The sequence below is a fragment of the Heteronotia binoei genome, chromosome 21, assembly GCF_032191835.1.
Source record: "Heteronotia binoei isolate CCM8104 ecotype False Entrance Well chromosome 21, APGP_CSIRO_Hbin_v1, whole genome shotgun sequence".
Taxonomy (NCBI): Eukaryota; Metazoa; Chordata; class Lepidosauria; order Squamata; family Gekkonidae; genus Heteronotia; species Heteronotia binoei.
The window spans coordinates 139,492,227-139,515,947 of NC_083243.1; the positions used below are offsets into that span (position 1 = coordinate 139,492,227).

At 40.0% G+C, this 23,721-nt stretch overlaps 1 protein-coding gene across 4 annotated transcripts in view; it reads right to left on the reverse strand.

The window, feature by feature from the left end:
• BMAL1 (basic helix-loop-helix ARNT like 1) overlaps window positions 1-23,721 on the reverse strand; it is a 123,395-nt gene that overhangs the window by 42,618 nt on the left and 57,056 nt on the right. For all 4 annotated transcript variants that reach the window (XM_060262108.1, XM_060262110.1, XM_060262109.1 and 1 more), the window contains 8 exons: window positions 19,061-19,099; window positions 17,124-17,165; window positions 15,090-15,247; window positions 13,648-13,727; window positions 8,201-8,293; window positions 7,800-7,917; window positions 7,554-7,703; window positions 6,722-6,968 (listed from right to left, as the gene is read on the reverse strand). In XM_060262108.1, the coding sequence (XP_060118091.1) occupies window positions 6,722-6,968; window positions 7,554-7,703; window positions 7,800-7,917; window positions 8,201-8,293; window positions 13,648-13,727; window positions 15,090-15,247; window positions 17,124-17,165; window positions 19,061-19,099 (927 nt within the window). The remainder of the gene's footprint in view (window positions 1-6,721; window positions 6,969-7,553; window positions 7,704-7,799; window positions 7,918-8,200; window positions 8,294-13,647; window positions 13,728-15,089; window positions 15,248-17,123; window positions 17,166-19,060; window positions 19,100-23,721) is intronic.

The following is a 23,721-nucleotide window of genomic DNA, read 5'->3' on the forward strand; positions in this document are numbered from 1 at the left end:
TGTGTGTATATTTAAATTTTTTTGCCACTGTGTGACACAGAGTGTTGGACTGGATGGTCCATTGGCCTGATCCAACATGGCTTCTCTTATGTTCTTAAGGACACTTTTTTCTTAAAGATGTTCTTGTCCACCCAATTTACTTTTTAAAATGTAACATGTATTATAAACATCATTCTAGTTAGTCATAAAAAGAAAAAAAAGAATACATCAAAATATAGTGAAAATGGGTTTAGTATATGTAACAAGATAAACAGCCAATATCCATTATTTGATAATGTCAATATAAAAAAAACATTCTGATACACTGGTCTAAAAGAGAAATACATTGGAATATTGTGGTTATACAGCTGTACTTGGTGAGAATAGGTTTAGCATATGTAATGAGATTTTAAAAAACCCAATATCCATGTTCAGTCCTGGGTATGTGTTTGTTCCAAGTTTCATAATAGTTTGTAATTACTACAAAAAGCACTACAGTTGATTCAAAAGGTAAAACTGAACCTGATTCAACTGAAGTGAAATTTCAGTAGCATTATTAGTTTGTAACTGGCACTTATTTGTCAGATAATATGCTAGTCATTTTTGCTTTGGGGGAGGTTTTTTGTATTTTCCCTTCTCTTTTGGTTAGATATTGGCTGGCAATACCAGTCAACCTAGAAGAGTGGTATTAAGTACTTATTTTTAAAACTTCTTGTGAAAAATCAAAACTGAGAATCTTTGTTTTACCAGTAAGAAAGGGATCAACGGGAAAAGTCTATATTTAAGTCCTCTTTCCATGCGGTCTGGTAGCTGAGATGTTGGGGACAATTCGAGGCTTTCAGGATCTTGTACAATTTGGCTAACATGCCTTTCAGGAAAGTAGCATTTAAAGATAAAATCTGTTCAAAGGCAGTGAAAGGCCTCTGGAGCGCACCCATCTGTGTAAGAGATTCAATCATATTTTTTAGCTGAAGATAACAGAACCGTGGGGATGTCATCCCAAAGAGGGTATCAAAATAAGACTCTTCTTTTATTCTGCCATTGTGAATGAGATCTACTAGAAGAGATAAACCAGCTTTTGACCAAATATCAAAAGCTCCTGGGACATTACCAGCGGGAAACCAAGGCTGATTGTTAAAATGTAGCATGGAGAGATTCCCGGAGCAAGCGTCGCTTTATTACGATCCCAAGTTTGTAACATCATTCTTATAAAAATATTTTTTCCACATGGAGTTAGGTCTTCGTGAAGTTAGGAAGCCAAAACATTTCTTTCAGACATAAATGATTCCTCTATTGCCATCTAGTCTGTTGGATAGTTTGAATGAAGGATCCAGACGATATTAGACAATGTCTGCTGGTACGTTTTCAATCAAGGTAAATCCATTCCACCCAAGATTGAAGGCCTAATAAAATACGACTATTCAGGCAGGATTTCTTGCAGGCCCACACAAAGGATGAGAGAGACATTGGCCATTTGTTAAAGGCAGCTGCTGGGATAAAAATCGGTAAAGCCCGAAATAGGAACAAAAGTTTAGGAAAAATTCTTTTTTAATCAAATGAGTGCAATCCAGTATTGATAGCTGAAGAGAATTCCAATCTTTAAGCTGCACAATTATACTAGAATGCATCACATCGAAGTTATGTTTGGTTAGCTCATCTAAATTGATCGGAATATGAACTCCCAGATGACACCAAGTAGATGTGCACCAACTGAATGGAAAGAGACTTTTGATCTGATCCTCTAGCCCAGAAGACATTGAGATTGGGTAGTTTTCAGATTTTTAGAAGTTATTATGACGTCCTGAAATTCTGTCAAATGCATTTAGAGTCCTGTGAATTTCTAGTAAAGACTGACAAGGTTCAGAAACATATCGTCAGCATATAGGCTGATTTTCTGTTCTCTACCACCCACTTTAATGCCAGAGAATAGAGTGTTTCTTCTAAGTTCCTCAGCCAAAAGTTCCATGGTCAAAGCAAAAATTAAAGGTGATAAAGGGCAGCCGTGTTTTGTACCTCTCTTTGAGTGGAATATGAAAGAGCTAAAACCATGTACCCTTACTCTGGAATTTGGATTGGTATAAATGGACTGTAGAACTCTAAGAAAATTTGGACCAAATCCCATTTTCTAAAATAAACATAACATATATGGTACTTCCACCGAGTCAAACGTTTTTTCGAAATCAAGAGCTAAGATTAAAGACCCTGCCCTGATAGCATTGCTGTGCTTAACCATATTGATAATGCGGCAAATATTGTCTGTCAGTTGTCTGCCTGGAATGAAACCTGTTTTGTCAGGAGAAATGTACTCAGAGACTATTCATTTTAATCTATTTGCTAATATAGATGCAAAAATTTTGGCTTCATTATTCAAAAGAGCAGTTGATAAATGTTTTATAAAAATGTTTCATAAAATTCAAAAGGAAACCCATCAATACCTGGTTATTTATTAGATTTTAAGTTTCTGATAGTGGAAACAAATTCTTCCAACGTGTTGTCTACTTCCAATATATCTCTGTGAACTGATGAGAGAGATTTAAAACAGTTTTTTAAAGTTAAGTATGTCTAAATTTCTTCTGGGTCGGGGTTTGTTTATAGAGATTTTCATTAAAATTTGCAAATGCAAAGCTGATGTTTTTGGATTGGAAAGTTTAATTGCCGTCTTGAGTTTTGATTGAATGAACAGCTGTTGATTGCTTTTTGTCCTTCATCCGCCAAGCTAATAGTTTAATGTTTTTCCCAGAACATTGCCAGAAATGTTTCAAAAATAATAAGTTATTCTGAATCTGAGAAGTTTCAATAGGTTCCAGAATTTTTCATTTACCTAACAATTTAGTGCCAGTATCTTTATGTAGTTTTTCAAGGACAGAGATAAGCGCAATGGTTCCATCCATAAGCATGTTTTTTTTTCTTTTCTTCAAGTGTGAAGACGATATCATGTGGCCACGCATAACTACCTTCATCATCAGGTATCTTCAAGCGTTAGATTTAGTGACCACTCAGCAAAAAGCACAGAAGGTGATCTTTCCCTTGATCTTTTCTCACAGTATTTTTTTTTGCCCCCAGGAAAGAAGGTTTCTGGGTCATGAGACTAACAACTAGGGGTGTGCACAAAAAAATTGGCTTTTTTCAGGTTCAGGTATACCAGACCCAAAAATATCAGTAGATGCCAATACTCCTGAATCCCATTATTATTCAGGATCTAACAGGTATTGCCGAATTTATTCAGGTCCATACCTTCCCTCTCCAAGTTATGCTGCAGCTGTCGCATGCCTCAGTGACTGAAAGGAACGCATTTAAAGAGACTGTGGTATCTTTAAATGCATTCTCTTTCCTCCGATATGTCTCTGTAAATACCTTCTGTTCCCAAGGTGTGCGGCCACTGTAGTGTGACACAGGGAGGGAAGTAGGAAAACGTAGGAGTCAAGTAGCACCTTTAAGATCAACAAAGTTTTATTCAGAATGTAAGCTTTTGTGTGCATGCACACTTCTTCAGACGAGGAATCAGGTACAGTGAGCAAAGCTACATATAGCTGGTAGGCAGTGGTTTAGAACGCCTTTCCTCCCTGAGCTGGACCATGGTGGCATGCCTCAGAGAGGGAAGACTTTAAATGCCTTCCCTTCAATTGCAGATGCATGCCCCTGCTGTGGTATGACTCAAGGAGGAAAGGGAAGGCACTCGTGTGGCTTGGCTTTGCAAAAGCCATTTAAAGGAAACTTTCCCTTTAAATGGCTCTCACAGATCCAAGCCATATGAGAGGAACCCAGAAATGGTGAGAGTTCCCGTGAAAGATGGGTGAACTTGCACTGCTTCAGCTGAGCATGAATAAATGCTGAATAATATCAACTAATTCGATTAATGAGATTGACTAATTTGGCTTGGCATATACCAAGCGCACACCCCTACTAACAACCACACAGGGCTGGAGGCCACGCTGAGGAAGGGGGATGAGTAAAGAAAGTCTTGGGAAAATTCAAGGGGAAAGCTTGTTGCCCCTCCCCCACATTTTATTTTTCTAATTGAGGGAGAAAAAACTGGAAATTTTGGTGAGCACAAAAAAACAACTATGAAACTCTCTAGGGAAGAATGCAGAATCATCCATATTACCTCTTCCATCAGCAAAGCTGCACTGACAGAAGAAGAAAGAGAGGTGATTTTGTTGCCTTTCCAGTATAGCCTCCCAATTCTTATGGGAACACACCCTGGGTCAATGCTAGAACATCTCCTCTGCCAGCCAGAGAAGACAATATCATCCTTCATCGACCAATGCTCTGATTCAATATAAGGGAACTTTATTTTTTCAACCCATTTTGATATTAGTCCATTTGGTTTTTGCAACCCCTGGCACTAACTTTCCCCAGGTCAGAAATGTCTGCTAAGGGCAAGATTTGGCAACCTCACATCCATGGATTTTTTCCATGCTTTTATTTTTATACATTATAAACATGACCAAAAGCACATAAGCTGCAATTCACATCTCATATGGACACCAGTGCAATGTGTACAAAACACATTGATTTTTGTAATGTATTCATATATCTCAAAGACCTACTTCCACAAACTTCTGTTTTAACACCGACTAACAACAGAGAAGAATACTGGAAATTGGTATCGACTGGACTTCACTTAGCAAGAAAATCTTCATAATCAAACAAAGGATACTCTAGTTATGGCACACACAAAAATCGGCAGGCTTCAGCTTCACAAGGAATGGTGGTTTTAAAACAAATGCTTTGTCAGTTTAATGGAAAGCCAGCCAATTTGATCTCCAAAGTTGTGAAGTTCCACATTCTTCATCTTCCAAGTGACCAAGTATTCAAATAATCACAACTGCCAAACCACACTCATCTGTACCTGCTTCCAGAGAAATTCAGCTATTCTCAGTAACAGCACCACTGAACTTACTTTTTGGTAGATATTCTTAAATTTAAATCTGACCATGTATGACTGTTGATGTAATTTATGTATATATTTTGGTTTTATTTCAAACGTTTAAACCTTCTTTTTCTGCTTTCTATATGTCTAAATATGTATGTTATGCCATTATGAACATATGAAGCTGCCTTATACTGAATCAGACACTTGGTCCATCAAAGTCAGTATTGTCTTCTCAGACTGGCAGTGGCTCTCCAGGGTCTCAAGCTGAGGTTTTTCACATCTATTTGCCTGGACCCTTTTTTAGAGATGCCAGGGATTGAACCTGGGACCTTCTGCTTCCCAAGCAGATGCTCTACCACTGAGCCACTGTCCCTCCAACGGTGTCTGGGTGGGATAATAATGCTAGAGTTCTGTATTAAGTATATTAAAAGAAAAGTTTGTAAAAAGCTAATTCTAGAACACTGTTTTTACTTTTACATAACCATAACTAATGAAGTATTTTGTGTATATTGTATCATGATGCATATACACTGCATACAGTGTGTTATGACGAACTTATGTGAATTGCAATCTCAGTGCTCTTGCTAGTACTAATCATTTGATGTTTTTAAAGATTGGTCTCAATATTTTTCCAAGATGCAAAATATGGTAGGAATGCCACAAAATCCTATTAATTTTCACTTATAACTGTAAAAACTCAGCATCCATCCAACAACCCCAGCTCTCCTGTCAAAGACTGAAAGGTTCCATTTTTTTACATATAAGAAGAACATGTATTCTTTTAATTTCCTTTCCTAAGACTAGGCAATAGCATTCTTGGTTTATGAACCAATTTGGAAGAAATTATTGCAAGTTCAAAAACTTCACAGAATTGTCTCCATTGATCCCCTCTCCCCTTTTCAAAATTCACACATTCCTCTCCAGAGTGACAGAAGAATGGGAGCCGGTACATTTGATTCTGGAGCACTGTGGGTATTTTTTTTAACAATTTAATGGGGTATCATGAGTTCAAAGCTCCTGGCAGAGAGCCCTCATGAGCAAAGAAGCTTATGCTATGTTGGTTGAAGGAGAAGGCATGTGGAGTTGGAAAGTGAAGTATACCCATTGTTTTGAACAAAAGAATAAGACAATTATACAATTAACTGTGTGTCAGTATTTTGAAGCAATCAATAAGCTTTATATTATAGAAGTAAAATTTACACAGACATGAGACACACAGATACACACTAGGGTTGCCAAGTCCAATACAAGAAATATCTGGGGACTTTGGGGGTGGAGCCAGGAGCAAGGTTGTGGTAAGCATAACTGAACTCCAAAGGGAGTTCTGGCCACCACGTTTAAAGGGATTGCACACCTTTTAAATGACTTCATCCATTGGAAATAATGAAGGATATGGGCACCTTCCTTGGGGGCTCATAGAATTGAACCCCCTGGTCCAATAATTTTGAAACTTGGTGAATATTTGGAGGAGAGGCACTAGATGCTATGCTGTAAATTTGGTACCTCTGTCTCAAAAAACAGGCCACCCAGAGCCCCAGATACCTGTAGATCAGTTCTCTATTATACCCTATGGAAATCGGTCTCCATAGGGAATAATGGAATGCCCAGAAGAAATTTCTTTCTCCACCGCTCCCCCCCGCTTTCTGATGACCCTTAAACGGGGGGAGGGGCACCAACCTGGGGGATCTCCTGCACCCACCTTGGGATTGGCAACCCTAATATACACAGTTATTTGAATATACATATATAGTTTCATACAGACATCATTTCTGCTTTGAACATCATTTCTGCCATTTGAAGGCTACAGAATAAACATCAGCACCAAACTATTACATTGGTACCATAAATTAAAGATGTCATTCTTACCTCTGATCTACAAATACAAATTTCCCATCAATTGCATGTCGAGAAACATACTCTGTTGGCTTAACCCTTATCTCTCCATTTACTGGCTGAGGAACTACATGAGGATGCAACCGTCCAATTGCAACAAGACAGCTTAAGTTACAGCCTTCATTATCAGGCTCATTGTCTTCATCTAGTCCCATTTTTGTTGGCGGCCAGCTTTTTAAATATCCTGTGCTATGGATAGTGCAAAAGCTTTTTCGGTCTGCTATAAAAGGGAAAAAAAGGGTTTTATCAGTACTGCATTGGTAAAAGGGGCAGTTTGAGAGACTCATTACACAAAATACCCCAAAGAACACTGCAGGCATCCAATGCAATCATAATGGGGTCCAGCAATTCACGGACATAAGGACTGCAAATTTCCCCCTTGTTTCCCTCCCCAGCTGTCCTTCCTGATACTGAGAAAGTTATTTGTTTACTAATAGTCATATGTGTTGGAAGGTTGAAGTAGGGAATGCATGCAATCCTCCCTTTCCCCTTTTACATAGTATTTCTTTAACAATCTAAGAAATTGCTTTAAATAGTTGTTTTTCTTAAGAGCCAGAATGCATTCTTACAATAATATCTGTATGTAGAAATACAATTCGGATCCTGCTTAAAATAACATCTGTATGTAGAAAATACAATTCTGATCCTGCTGAATTCAGTAGCAGAACCTGCCATTTGCTTCAACATGGCAGAAATCGAAACACACAACATGCCAGTCAGATTTTTGCCCCATCTGTAGCTCTATCTTTATCATATCTTATTAGGGATTAACTAAACATTTTATTGACTGAAATTGTATCAGTACCTTTCTTCTTAGAACAGGTGGAAGGAAAATCCTTGTCTTCTACTTTTACTGATGGCTTATTACATTTCATCCTACAAAAGAATGAGCGTCTTGCTCCAGAGCATAACCGTGATGGCCCAGGTGTTATATCTGTTTTAACTGGAAGCCCAGCTGTGTTAAAAAACAAACAAACCAATCCAAACTGGTGAATTAGTTCTCACACACATACACAAAGACATAAACTGCACAAGAATACCACATGCTCACTTTTTGCATCTATCAGCCTTTCCCGTGGCGCAGTATCAGAAGAAGAAAGCTGCTCCTTAACTTTGGCAATGTCTTTAGGATGAAGGTAGTCAAACAAACTTTGACCAATCAGATCATTCTATTTAGAAAGAGTTACAAAACACAAGTTAAATTACTACAGTGCATTATATATATATTTTTGAGGAGAAGTCTTAATAGCTCTTTAATTCAGTGTACTGGTACTTTAGATAATGAACTAACAACATAATAAGATTGCTCTTTACCCAACAAAAAACTTTATTTTGCACCACAAAACAAAAAAAGGAAAAGGAAACCACAACTTCTATGTTCACCATTTAGCAAAACAAAACTTTTATTACAAGGATCTGGTATTTCATAACTCACATGACCAGGAAAAATACCTGACTGTAGTTGAGGATCTTGAATACTGATTCTGAAACAAACAGTATCTTTCCTCTGTCACAACCCACAACAAAAAGAAAGCCATCTGCAGCCTAGTTGGGAGACACAAGGTAATTGTATATTTAAAATGTGTGATACACATAATATCTTCAAGAACCAATTTTTTTCTTCTGCACCTAAATTTAACCAGAATAATGAGTAATAAAGTAAATATTACAATTACGACAGTACCAGACATATAAAGCTGAATTCACTGTGCATCTTCATTAAATTTCTAGTCTGATAGGATTACATTTAAACACATCTACTATGTTTATTTAAAGTGAGCAGCTTTGCTGTGCTTTATAATCAATTTTTGTTTTTTATTTTCCCTTGTAAAAGCAAATCCAAAAGCCATGGGAGGTGAAGAGAAATGGAGGTTCATTCCTCCTGTCGTTCCAATAGAATCTTTACAGCATTCTACATTCCCAGGAGCAGTTCCTGAGTAAAGGTAGAAAAGGCCACCAAAGCAAGTTGAGGCAGAAATTCTTTACTTTCACTTGACTACTGTCAGTAATCTTTGAACAGTCACTAGGAAGCCAAGAAAAAAGTGTTTCCTGGAAGCTGGACAGACCAATTCAAGACAGCCCCAATAATAGTTTTTCTGGGACACCTTACCAGGCACTTAAGAATTAGGGATGCCAGCTTCCAGGTGGGACTTGGGGATCCCCTAGAATTACAGTTTATCTTGAGACTACAGTAATTAGTTCCCCTGGAGAAAATGGATGCTTTGAAGGGTGGAGTCTATGCCATTGTGCTCCACTGAGGTCCCTGTCCTCCCCAGGCTCCATCTCCAAATCTCCAGGAGTTTCCCAACCAGGATCTGGAAACCCTATCCTTCCATCCCCTGCTGGTAGTCAGAGGGGACCTGGCAAATCTATTAAGAATAGGCCATTTAAAGTGATCACAAAAGCATCAGGCCATTCATGGTGCTTGTTATACCACAAGGTGGCAGTCCCTCACGGTGTCCTCTGTGCCCTCGTTCTAAGTTAGAGCCATGGCATAGCCCGAAGTTGTGATTGATGAAACAGGGGCTCAGACGGCTAGAGAGGCAGTGGTGGCATACTCGAGACGATGCGTCTAGAACATCTTATAGAGAGTTTATGAGGTCTATGAGATGGCAGTCAAAGCCACAAAGAAAGCTTACTTTGCGGCTAAGATTGCGTCTGCGACTTCGTACCCGGCACAATTGTTTAGAAAAATCCAGACTCTTACAACACTGCCACAAGGCAGGCCAAATCTTAGGGAATTGGTTATTGGCTGTGAGGCTTTCGTGAACTTTTTCACAGATCTCGTCGCTTTGTCACGACCTCCCCGCCACACTTGATATAGCATGTGAACTCGAGGCACTGTGTCTGTCTTCTGGACCAGCTTTGGATCGTTTTAAAACACTCAGCCTGGAGGAAGTTGACAGAATCCTCTTAACTGTGCACCCAACATGTGATCTGGACCCTTGCCCTTCTTGGTTAATTAAAGCTTGCCAGGGGGAGTTTAGATATCCTGTACAGGATATCGTAAATAGATCCCTGTCCGAGGGGCTTTTTCCAATGTCTCTTAAAGAGGCCGTGGTCCGCCCCCTCTTGAAAAAACCTATATTGGACCCGGCCGAATTTGCACACTATCGGCCAGTCTTGAACTTACCCTTCTTGGGTAAAATTATTGAGAGGGCAGTAGCGCTACAATTACAGAGTTTTCTGGAGGACGTTTCCATCACTTAATTGTGGTGTGCCACAGGGGGCAGTGCTCTCCCCGATGTTGTTTCACATCTATATGCACCCTCTTGCCCAGATACCCGGAGGTATGGGCTGGGTTGCCTTCAGTACGCTGATGACACCCAGCTCTATCTACTGATGGGTGGCTGGTCTGGCTGTGTCCCAGAAAATCTGGACCTGGCACTGCAAGCTATGGCTGGATGGCTTAGGCTGAGCCAACTGAAGCTGAATCCGATGAAGACAGAGGTCCCTTGCCTGAGTCGTGGCAGTCTGGGCAGGGAAATCCCCTTACCAGCTTTTGACGGTGAGCCACTGACAACAGCGCACAAGGTCAGAAGCTTTGGGGTGATGCTGGAGCCTGCCTTGACAATGGAGGCCCAGATAGCAGCCACTGCTAAATCCACATTTTTTCATCTTAGGCGGGTGAGGCAGTTGGCACCCTTCCTTGAGCGTGATGACTTGCCAACTGTGATCCATGCAACGATCACCTCGAGGTTGGACTACTGTAATGCCCTCTACTTGGGGCTGCCCTTGTCTCGAACCTGGAAACTCCAGTTAGTGCAGAACGCGGCAGCCAGGCTGCTATTGGGGCTTCCCAGGTGGGACCACACACAGCCAGGGCTGCAGGAACAGCACTAGCTGCCAGTAGTATACCGGATTCGCTACAAGGTGCTGGTTATTTTATTTATTTATTTATTTATTCCGTAACTTATATCCCGCCCTTCCCACAAGTGGCTCAGGGCGGCTTACAACAAATAATAAAACAATAAAATCGGAACAAATTAATACATTTAAATTCAAACATTAAAACCCTAAAAACCTTAAAATTTTACATTTTACATTAAAACTGTGCAGTATAATCACAGTTTATTACCTTTAAAGCCCTATATGGCCAAGGACCTGCTTACCTTAGGGCCCATCTCTCCCCACACATTCCCCAGAGAGCACTTAGGTCTGGATCCCAAAACCTACTAGTGATCCCTGGGTCAAGGGAGGCAAGACTAAAATCTACCAGAGAGAGGGCCTTCTCGGTAGCAGTCCCCTACTGATGGAACCAGCTACTGGAGGGCCTTGCGGGACCTTGCCCAGTCCCACAAGGCCTGTAAAACCACACTCTTCCAGTTGGCCTTTAACTGATCTAGAGTTACCATCATTGTGGGAGAAAATGTAAGAACACTGAAGCCATCAGAAGCAATACAACTACATATGATATCAGCACCAGATTGTTTTAATGATTGTTTTAATTATTGAATTTTAAATTGTCATATTAACATTATGCAATTTTTAAATTGATTGTTTTCATTTTATTGTTGTGAGTCGCCCTGAGCCTGCTCCAGCGAGAAGGGCGGGTATAAATAAAATAAAATAAAATAAAAATAAATAAATTACTAAGCTAATTGTTCTCTGGCCCTGGAGAAATATTCTTGAGTGGGCGGGTATGGGGTCTTTATGCCAATGCCCTTCTCTAAATGTTTCCCAGAAGTTAATCCATGTGTCATCTTGGCTTGGATCCAACAATGTGGAAGAAGAAACAAAGAATGAAAGAAATTATGAAGAGTCTTGCTGGATTATCCATCTAGTCCACATCCTATCTCACATAGTGGCCAACCAGTTATTCTGGCTGGCCAACACCAGAACATATAGGCCTTCCACTGATGTTGACTGCCAACACTGCTACTCAGAGGTTTACTGCCTTTGAACATTGAGATTCCCTTAAATCACTATGGGTAGTTGTAACATAAACAGACTTCGCACAGTTCTGCTTGCATAAGATTTTGTACAATGCCTAGCACTTTCCTCACTGCCATCTTACAGATCCCATTAATTGTGTGCACAATGTCTTGTGTAAACGGGAAAATTGTTTGGGTTATGCTATATTGAACTTTGGGGCATGCTATATCATTCTAGCAAGCGATTAGAATGAGCTTTATTCTACTCACACATAGAACCTAGCACATATGAAAATCATCCTGTGAATCCAAGCCATTATTAATACTACCTGAATTCAATGGATCTGCTTGCATGTAGGTGTTTATAGGTTTAAGCCCAAATACTGGTTTTTCCACATAATTTAAAGTTGTCTGGATATGACAGCACCTCACTACTACATCAGCTGCATTTTGTTAACTGATGAGATATATGGAGAATTTTATGTTAAAGTTCTTAAAAATTAAAGTGTATTCTAGTGCTGTGGTGACCAAAAGGAAGGGATCTCTTATGGCATGGTGTTCTAAAATCCAACTTTAAAAAGAAAGGCACTTTGTGGATGGAAATCTACCTGTAGGAATGCTTTGGTGGATCCCAGACAGAAAATTGTATTTTACTGCTAAATCTAAAAGATTTGTTATTGACACTTTCTTCTGCAACATGGATGTCTTACAATCAGTAAAGACAAAAAAAATTTACTAAATTTTAACTCTCTTAATTTGATTTTTAAAAATCCTTTAGTTGGACAACAGTAAAAACAATGGTTTGCATCCAACCAGATTTTCTGCTGTTAAAAAAGTGCAAGGGAGGGAAAGTTTCTTTCATTGTGAAAAAGACTATGCTGGGAATAATGGGACCTGCATGGACAAAAGCCATGTAGGACAGGAGATGCAATAAAGAGGACAGTTGGGTAAAACCAAGCAGAAATGCTGGCTGAATCCAAACCAATCCTTCCCTTCTGAATGCAAGTGGATTCTGAGACCCCTCCCCTTTCTCTTCAACGTAGACGGCCACAGTAGCAATAGCTGGACTGAGGTAAACAGTCATCCAAATCAATATTCAGTTTTGGAAAAAAAAGTAAGATTCCTGAATTAATCTTTCAGTTTAGAGGCACATTTTCTGAACTTCAAAACCTTATTCCAGTATGGGTCATCTGGCCACTTTTTGTGATTGCTGTTAGTTTATTATGTGGTTTTCAAGTCCCTGGCATGTGTCCCACTACTCTGCTCAGAATGCTAGAAGTCCTTTTCCAGCATAAGGAGACTTTCTCCATCTTACAAACCTCTTTATTCCTTCCACTTATATTGGCTTGGTTGCTGGAAGACGTCAGTGGATCTTTATCCCGCACACCCTACCCAGCCCCCTGTGATCTTTGAAAACTGCATGTTGTAGATTGAAGGAGCATATGAAGAAAGAGGCCAAGCAGCAATAAATAAGAAAAGGGGAGCAAGTGAAGTTACCCTTCCTCTCTCTTGCTTGCTCTGCCATGCCTCCTCTGCCACTAGAAGGTGGGACAAGTAATTTCAACCAATTATTCCTCATCCTCATTGCAGCTTCAAATGTCAAATGGTATTTTGCCCATAGGACTCTCCTGATTTCTAGCATCAGCTTTACAGTAGTCGCAAGGGGACACTGAAGAAAAGATAGGCATGACTTGTTTTTGCAAGTCCAGATGTGCTTGTAGTTTGTAGGATCCAAACCAATGAATTCCATTGTACTGGAAAGCCTATTCAACTCTTAGATTGATGCAGTTAACAAAAATAATGCATATGCTTATTACAAAATTATGCAGAAGGGGCCCATTGATGGAAAAAAGGGCAATGCTTCTGTTTGTTAATATCAAACTCCAATGCTGAAGAAAGTTTTGGTCAATTTCACTTATAAGAAAGTTGTTCTATACATAAAAGAATCTTCTTTTTTCAAATAAAAAATTACACACATTAATGCTCTAAAATATTCTATGGTTATTGTTTAAAATTAACACATACCCTAAGAATAAGATGTTTTAATTCATCATCTGATAAAAAAGCAGGTTTGTAGTTTGCTTCAGTATATGGATTTGTGGCACCTTAAGCAGAGGAAGAAAGTTAAAATAAATAATCCAGTTGTGTTACATGCAATGTATGTCATTCTCACATATACTGTTATTTTCAGTTTGCTTAGACTATTGTCTTTCTGTGCTCAGAATAATGCATCCTAATGATCAACACTACATCTAACAGTAAAGCTGGTGCTTACACCAATCATAAAAGCAGTAAAATTTGTCACCCCCATACTGAAGACCTTGTAAGTTACCAAAAGAAAAAGCCGCCCTATGGCCTGATGAGGATAGATCATATTCCAGAGGCACTACTGAGAGTTAATGTAATTGAGAGTCATTTAGATTGTTTCTTTTTATTCTACTGAATACATTTTTATCCCATTATTCTTCTGTGGTGCTCAGGGCGGCACAATATGGTCCTTCCCTCCTGCTTTTTATCCTCACAACAAGCCTTGGAGCTGTGTTAGGCTGAGAAAGAACTGCTGGCCAAGGTTGCCCAGTGAATTTAATGGGGAGCAAAAGTTTGAAGCTGGGTGTCCCTGACCTAGTCCAGCGTTCTAACCACCACATCACACTGGCTCTCTTCAGGGGAACAAAGGGAGGTGGGCATTGCCCTCCTCAAATAACAGAGTTTACAGAATTCTGCAGGGGAATTATTCCAAAACATTTAGACCCAGCTTGTTCCCTCTAAAAGCAAACCATCAAGTGCCCATTAAGAAAGCAATGAAATAGTATAATCATAGATATGCAGAATATCACCTGGTTTAAAAGGGGGAGGGGGGCCTTTCTAAAACACAACCTGATGAGGTCTGAACAAACACATGGAATGTCATCTATTACCTTATCCTTTCCCTCAGGTCCCAACTTAACAAATTCTAAAATCAGTTTAATGTTTTCAAAAGCTTGTATGAGACAACTACCTTTTAATTCTATCTGCTGAAAAGATCTGGGTAGCTCAAAAGCGTGGATACACTTTTCTGAGTAAAGGAGAAGGGTACATATGATATACCTCTTAGCAGCATGAAAATATTGCTAACTCATTTTAAGATGATATAGGGTACTGGCTTTAAAGCATAAGCTAGAAAGTCACTAGTTCAAATCTTCTCTCCCTCCCACACATTGTACAAAATGAAAAAATGATAATATTGACCTATCTTACCCTTCTCTTGAAAATACTGTGTTGTATCCATTTAAGCTAAGAATGGTGCATCCCTTCAGTGCAAGGAGCCTTGGAAGGGGAGGAGTAGTAGGATATAACCCACTATCACAGTAATTCACACAAAGTGCCTTGAATACTCAAAGAATTAAGTATTATTACCTCATGACTGTATTTCCCAGGTCCTAGAAGTAATCACCCTAGTTAGTAGTAACAGCTCCTTTAATACTTACCACGTAATGTTTTCATATGCTGAACAGCCATTCTCAGTACTGTAAGCTTATCTAGCTTTCTGGACATGGCATTGCATGTTGGCACTAAAGAGGCCAATTCATCAATAAAACTATTCATCTTATCACGACGTCTTTTTTCAATCTGACTGTGAGCTTCCCTATGTGATAATGAAAGCAAAATAGATATAAATTATGAAATTCCAGCTCTCCACAGACCCACTGCAAGCCTCAACTGCATGGTTTGTTAACCAGAGAGAACCATTCATTTCACTTGCTTTGATTGAAATGGGAAGAAAACTCTAGATCAGGGGTGTCAAACATGCAGCCTGCGGGCCAAATCAGGCCCCCGGAAGGCTCCTATCAGGCCCCCGAGCAACTGGCTGTCATCTGCTTCCTTCTCCCTTTCTCTTGCTTCCTTCTGCATAACAGCTTGCTTTGCAAGACTTGCCCAATTGCACAGGAGCTACAGAACACAACCTCTATTTTCTCCATTGGCTGAGGTTCCTCCCTTGAAGAGGAAGGGAGGATGGCAGAGCTTGTTTTTCCAGGCTCTCTCAGTTGCACATCAGAGCTACTGAGCCAAGCCTCTCTTCCTTCCCCCTCGTGCTCCCCTGGGGAAGGAAGGAGGGAAGGAACAAGCCAGAGCTTCCTTTGCCCAGTTCCCTGAATTCCATGGGAGAGATGCAGAGAAGCACCTTTAATACCAACGAGTGCTAACATTTTAAGCATGTTTTAAGGTTTTTTTAAAAAATTAATTGTGTGTTTGTCTGTGTCCTTTATAAAGTTTATATCTCTGCTACCTAATCTTAAATAGGTATACACATGGCATGGCCCAGGCCAACAAGGTCTCACTTATATCAGATCCATCCTTCATAACAAATGAGTTCTTGACACCCCTGATCTAGATAATCTGAGGATCTTGACTGTGTTCCATCTAATTTAGAGGGTAATTGACTATACAAGCCATGATATAATCTGAAGTATGCAGGAATGGCTGCAAGAAGTCTAAGAGGAACTACAGAGAGCACAAGGTGTGACTTAGGTCTACTCCTGTTAATATATTAGTTCAGACAACAACCCTGGACCATTAACCTCTGAAAGAACTTCAATAGCTGCAAACTAAAATGGAAATCAAGTGCAAACATTAAGACTAGTCATGTTTATTTCAACATAAGCAGTCATGAGTCAGACTGCACTGCTTTAGGTACATAAGCAAAAATAAACATGCCGCCTTCCTTCATAGTAGCGTTAGAGTCAATTTGTCATTTTCTGCTACACTTTATATTGAAGGAATGCTGCATTTATCTGACAACTTTTGAACTGTACTTTCACAAACTATGAAAGAGGCCTTGACCAAATGGATGTAGACAGATGGCTCAGTGAATGATGAGCTTAAAAATACATACAATGAATCTGAGCTCTATCCTAAAAACTGAATTGCCGTCTTGTTTCCTGCTTCTTGAATTACAGTTATCATAGCCATCAGGCAAAAGCTGTCATTATTATAGCATTAATTGTGTGTATTAACTAACTCTAAAATTGTGGCACTGTTCTTCAATAAACTTCTCTGTAATATGGTTGTTTTTTTTTTGGTTTTTTTTACACTTCATATTTAACCCAAAATTCAGTGCCTTCTCTGAGGACTGGTGTCTCTTTATCAGCCACATGTAAGGATGGACACAGCGAACAGGGACAGGTAGCCTGGATTGCACAATAACCTTTAAGCAGAAACTGCCAGAAGTGAACAGAGGTTGTGCTGGCAGAAGACTTCAGGTATGTTGTAATATCTGGATTCATACAGGTGCAAGAACAAGATGCTGCAAAACAATTGCATTCAACGTAAAATACAAACACTTCCCAACCTTCCAGCTGGCAGAGAACAAGTGCTGGATCCAACCTATAGTTTCTCAGTAAAAATAAACTGAAAACATTCTATTCTGGGAATGTCCAAAAAAGTCTGAACATATCACATCTCAAGCCCAGTCAGACACTGTTAATTGAGTTAATTTTTTAAAAAAGTTATAATTATTTTACCTTGCATTTTTAATTCTGCCTTGTTGGTCTGTATACTCCAACCTAGTGAAAAGCAAAGTGACATTAGTCGAGCCATCAATACAGTTCATAACAATTCTGGAACACCTCTATTTATCTGCATAGATCTACTGCAACAGCAATGGCTAAAATATTTCAGTTTCTTACATGCACTGATAGGGGAACCAAACAGTTCAAACACTTGTGCACGCCCAATGGGATTTTTTATTTTCTTTCTTTGAACAGCATTCTTCAATGACATGCCACAATCTGCTTTTGAAAGATCCTTTAGTTTAAAAAAGCAGTTTGCCATGTGACAAGGGGGACTGTTGTTCAAGAAACTTAGATTGAAAACCCCTTGAGCATACAGAACTGGATGTGCTGTTCTTTGGATTCTAGCCACTGAACACTTAAATTTCAGAAGGATCACAACTGAGTATTTTCTCACCAAGATCATAGAATCATAGAGTTGGAAGGTACCTCTAGGGTCATCTAGTCCAACCCCCTGCACAATGCAGGAAACTCACAAACACTTCCCCCTAAATTCACAGGATCTTCATTGCTGTCAGATAGCCATCTAGCCTCTGTTTAAAAACCTCCAAGAAAGGAGAGCCCACCACCTTCCAAGGAAGCCTGTTCCACTGAGGAATCGCTCTAATGGTGAGGAAGTTCTTCCTAATGTTGAGCCGGAAACTCTTTTGATTTAATTTCAATTCATTGGTTCTGGTCCTACCTTCTGGGACCACAGAAAACAATTCCACACCATCCTCTAGATGACAGCCCTTCAGGTACTTGAAGATGGTGATCATATCACCTCTCAGCCACCTCCTCTCCAGGCTAAACATGCCCAGCTCCTTCAACCTTTCCTCATAAGACTTGGTCTCCAAACCCCTCACCATCTTCGTCGCCCTCCTCTGGACCCGTTCTAGCTTGTCTATATCCTTCTTAAAATGCGGTGCCCAAAACTGAACACAATACTCCAGGTGAGGTCTTACCAGAGCAGAGTAAAGCGATACCATCACATCACGTGATCTGGAAACTGTTGATACAGCCCAAAATTGCATTTGCCTTTTTAGCTGCCGCATCACACTGTTGACTCATGTTCAGCATATGATCCACTAAGACCCCTCCCAATTTAGTATCATCTGCAAATTTAATAAGCATTCCCTCTATTCCTTAATCAAAATCATTGATAAAGATGTTGAACAAAACAGGTCCAGGACAGATCCTTGAGGCACTCCACTTGTCACTCCTCTCCAAGAGGATGAGGAACCATTCACAAACACTCTTTGGGTGCGATTTGTCAACCAGTTACAGATCCATCTAATGGTAACAGGATCCAAACCACATTTTACCAATTTGTCAACTAGGATAGTTTGTGGAACTTTATCAAAAGCCTTACTGAAATCAAGATAAATGATGTCTACAGCATTCACCTGATCCAGCAAGGTAGTCACTTTCTCAAAAAAAGAGATCAGGTTAGTCTGACATGACTTGTTCTTGAGAAAACCATGCTGGCTCTTAGTAATCACATCCATTCTTTCTAAATGTTCCAGGACCGACTGATGATCTGTTCTAACACTTTTCCAGGTATAGATGTCAAGCTGACGGGTCGGTAGTTACCCGGATCGTCTTTTTTCCCCTTCTTGAAGATGGGGACAACATTCGCCCGCCTCCAATCTTCCGGCACCTCTCCTGTTCTCCAAGAATTCTCAAAAATAATAGCCAGAGGCTCAGAAATTACATTTCTGAAGATTAGCATTGTTCTCACATCTATGTACTATGCAAAGTCTTGATCTTTCATTGGGATTATCCTGGATCTTATATACTCTCTGGATTCTCACAGACTTCAGTTACACAAAATACAGTCAGAACTATTAGAATACACTCTTGAACATACTTTTATTGCTGAAATGTACAATCTGTTTAGCAACAAATACCTTCCATGCTGATCATCTTTGTCTGTGTCCATACCTTCTCTAGAAACAAACAAAAAAACTCCAATCAACAGGTAGAAGAGCCCCAGAAACTGATACCACTTATCACTTTCCAAAGCCACAAGCATTTCTCGAAGTTAATCAGGCAGAGATGCATATTATATAAGAATAAAATCAGTTAAGTTCTGGAAACAAACAGGACTGACTTGCCAAATACAGCTATCTTCACTAAAACACTCTTGTACACATAGAAGTATCTAAACCCATCTTTGAACCTTGACAGTTTTTTAATTCACTGATATATCATTAATTAAAGAAAATGGTTCAGAAGGAAAATCCATTAAGAGCCAAAGTACAAAGTATAACCAACAAATGCCAGCATCTGTACATTTAATTCCCTTTCCATAATGTCTAATCCAGCTGTTAAGGTCAAAAAGAGCATGAACTGCATAAAAATTGCAACAGAAGGGAACAGTGAACAACATCTCTCTTCTTTAATTTGAACTGCATGTGCTACCTCAAGTCCCAGTCCTCAACCTTAAGTTGAAATCTATGTCTTGTTTTGCTGATGGACATGCATTTATGCAAGATTTTGGATACTCTTCCCTCTCTCATGCTGTTCCCATGGGTCCAGTGACGCCCCCCTCCACCCCAGAATAGGATTTCAAGAGTATAGCAAGCTGCAGTGGGAAGGGAGAAGCAGAAAAATTCTTCAGCACTCACAGTACATAGGATCCAACCCTAAGTTTCCAGCCTCCAGCATCTCTCCCACTGCTTTAGATGAACAAGACTTCCTATGTGCTTTCTTTCTGTCAGCACACTCCACTAAACTGCACTAGCAGATGTGTCTTATATAAAATCAGAGCAATAGAGTCCACAACCGGTTAACTTCTCCCTGCCTGAGTCCTTAGTGTCAGAGAGAAAGAACTGCAAGGGAGCAGACTCCATTTTAGAGTTTCTGTAAGCCAGTTACATAGATCCTTCTCATTTTTAAGACAAAGGTGGCTGCTAAAGAACATTTATTTGGTGTTGAAAATTAATTTATTAAGTTATAAACTTTCAAAAAATGTATGCTGTGTGGAGTGATCTAGGGAAGAGAAGAGGTGAATGAATTGATTCTACATATGCCACTTTTAAAAGTGGATGTCTGGAGAGGAACAGGTGAAAAAGCCTTTGGCAGGTATTATTTTTACTCCTTAACTTTGAATAGTGTTAGATTTAATTGTTGACAGGATAGCCTAACATAATGCAAACCCAACAGCTTTCTTAGTCCATTGAAATAATTCTTAGTGCTGCAATTTCTGGGATAGATTTGAAGAAAAGATACTGAGACTTTAGGGTTGTTTTTGAGTTTATATTATGAGCTTTATATGTAAATGTTGGTTGGTTATGTATACTAGCCTTTTTTTCCTTTTAATTCCTCTAGATTTAAAGCAACAATACATAAATAAAATGAACCACAGCTGAAGATACATTCGTTGACCATCAGTCAGTGAAAAGGTAAGGAAGAGTAGGCAACTCTTAAAGCTTTTGCTCAGTGAATCACTACAGAGCTTTTCCAGTGCCCAGAAGAAACTAGGAATAATCCATCCACCCCCAATTTTTTCCTTTTCATAGGTGTTTATTTATCATGATATCTAACTGAGAAGATTATGCCAATCACAAAAGCAGGAAGACCAAGCCACCCATAGGCAAGGTAGAGTTTTCTATATATGCATGTGGAGTTCTCCTTAGATATGGAGACAAATATGATAGTAAACTAACTAAAAGAGGTGTGGAGGAGAACCAAAATGGTCTGATGAAGACTCAGTAATGCTAAAAGAGACATGATACGCAGGGAGCAGCTGATATTCACTTAATGGGGTGGGGGGAGAGCGGCTAAAAAGAATCCCTCTCATGGATTGCTGCCTTGACATGGCGAGAGGGCTTGTGTGGTTCAGTGAGGCTGTGGGCTATGCCATGCACGATGGCCACCCAAGATGGACAGGCCACAGCTGAGATCCCAGACAAAATGTGATCCACTGGAGAAGGAATGGCAACCCACTCCAGTATCCTTGCCAAGAAAACCCCATGAACAGAAACAAAAGGCTAAAAGATATGGCGCTGGAAGATGAGCCTCTCAGATGAGAAGGTGCCCAATATGCTACTGGGGAAGAGTGGAGGGCACAGAAAGAGTGAAGCAGCTGGGCCAAAGCCAAAAGGACATTCAGCTGTGGATGTGTCTGATGCTGAAAGGAAAGTCCAATGCTGCAAAGAACAATACTGCATTGGAACGTGGAATGTAAGATCTATGAATCAAGGTAAGCTGAATGTGGTCAAACAAGAGATGGCAACACTGAACATTGACATCTTGGGAATCAGTGAACTAAAATGGATAGGAATGGGTGAATATAACTCAGAGGATCACTACATCTATTACTGTGGGCAAGAGTCCTGTAGAAGAAATGGTGTGGCCTTTATAGTTAACAAGAGAATGAGGAAAGCAGTAATGGGATACAATCTCAAAAATGACAGAATGATCTTGGTCCGTATCCAAGGCAAGCCATTCAATATCACAATAATCCAAGTCTATGCCCCAACCACTGACTCAGAAAAGGCTGAAATGGACCAGTTCTATGAAGATCTCCAACACCTTCTAGAACCAACATCAAAAAAGATGTCCTCATCATAGGGGACTGGAATGCCAAAGTAGAAAGTCAAAAGGTAACCGGAACAACTGACAAGTTTGGCCTTGGAGAACAAAATGAAGCCAGGCAAAGGCTAATAGAGTTTTGTCAAGAGAGCAAGCTGGTCATAGCAAACACCCTCTTCCAACAACCTAAAAGGCGACTCTACATCTGGACATCACCTGATGGGCAACACAGAAATCAGATTGATTATATACTCTGCAGTCAAAGATGGAGACGCTCCTTACGGTCAGCAAAAACAAGACCAGGAGCTGACTACGGCTCAGATCATGAGCTGCTCATAGCAAAATTCAGGCTTAAACTGAGGAAAACTGGGGAAGCCATTAGGCCATTCAGGTTTGACCTTGGTCACATCCCTTATGAATACACAGTGGAGGTGAAGAATAGGTTTAAGGAACTAGAGTTGACAGACAGAGTGCCTGAAGAACTATGGACGGAGGTTCGTGACACTGTACGGAAGGCAGCAATCAGCACCATCCCAAAGAAAAAGAAATGCAAGAAAGCAGAGTGACTGTCTGATGAGGCATTACAAATAGCTGAGGAAAGAAAAAAAGCAAAAGGCAGAGGTGAAAAGGAAAGAGTCACCCAACTGAATGCAGATTTCCAGAGAACAGCAAGGAGAGAGAAGACCACCTTCCTGAAGGAACAATGCAAAGCAATAAAGGAAAATCATAGAATGGGAAGGACAAGAGATCTCTTCAAGAAAATTGGAGAAATCAAGGAAACACTTCGTGCAAAGATGGCCATGATAAAGGACAAAAACGGTAGGAACCTAACAGAAGCAGAAGATATTAGGAAGAGGTAGCAAGAATACACATAACCATACAAGAAGGATCTCAATGTCCTTGACATCCATGATGGTGAAATCGCTGACTTGAGCCAGACATTCTGGAGTGTGAAGTCAAATGGACCTTAGAAAGCATTACTAACAACGAAGCGAGAATAGATGATGATATTCCAGTTGAGCTATTCAAAGTCCTAAAAGGTGATGCTTTCAAAGTGATGCACACATTACATCAGCAAATTTGGAAAATGCAACAGTGACCATAGAATTGGAAAAGGTCAGTTTATATTCCAGTCTCAAAGAAGGGTAATGCCAAGGAATGTTTAAACTATCGCACCATTGCACTCATTTCACAAGCCAGCAAGGTCATGTTAAAGATCCTACAAGCTAGGCTTCAGCAGTATGTAGCTCGGGAACTACCAGAAGTTCAAGCTGGATTTCAGAGAGGTAGAGGAATGAGAGATCAAACTGCCAACATTCACTGGATTATGGAGAAAGCACGAGAGTGCCAGAAAAACGTCTATTTCTGCTTCATTGACTAGGCTAAAGCCTTTGATTGTGTGGATCACAGCAAATTGTGGCAAGTCCTTAAAGAGATGGGAGTACCAGCCCACCTCACATGTCTCCTGAGAAACATAAGGGTCAAGAAGCAACTGTCAGAACAGGATATGGAGCAACTGATTGGTTTAGAATGGGAAAAGGAGTTCAACAAGGATGTATATTGTCACCCTGCTTATTTAATTTATATGCAGAGTACATCATGTGGAATGCTGGTCTGGATGAAGCACAAGCCAGAATTAAGATTGCTGGGGAAAATATCAATAACCTCAGATATGCAGATGACACAACTCTAATGGCAGAAAGTGAGGAGGACCTAAAGAACCTCGTTGAGGGTGAAAGAGGAGAGCACAAAAGTAGGCTTGAAACTCAACATCAAAAAAACTAAGACATGGCAACCGGCCCCATCACACCTTGGCAAATAGAAGGGAAAGTCATGGAAATAGTGACAGACTTCATATTTCTGGGATCCAAGATCACTGCAGATGGTGACTGTAGCCATGAAATTAAAAGACGTTTGCTCCCTGGGAGGACAGCTATGGCGAACCTAGGCAGTATAATAAAAAGCAGAGACATCACTCTACCAACAAAGGTCAAAGCGATGGTATTCCCAGTAGTAATGTATGGCTGTGAGA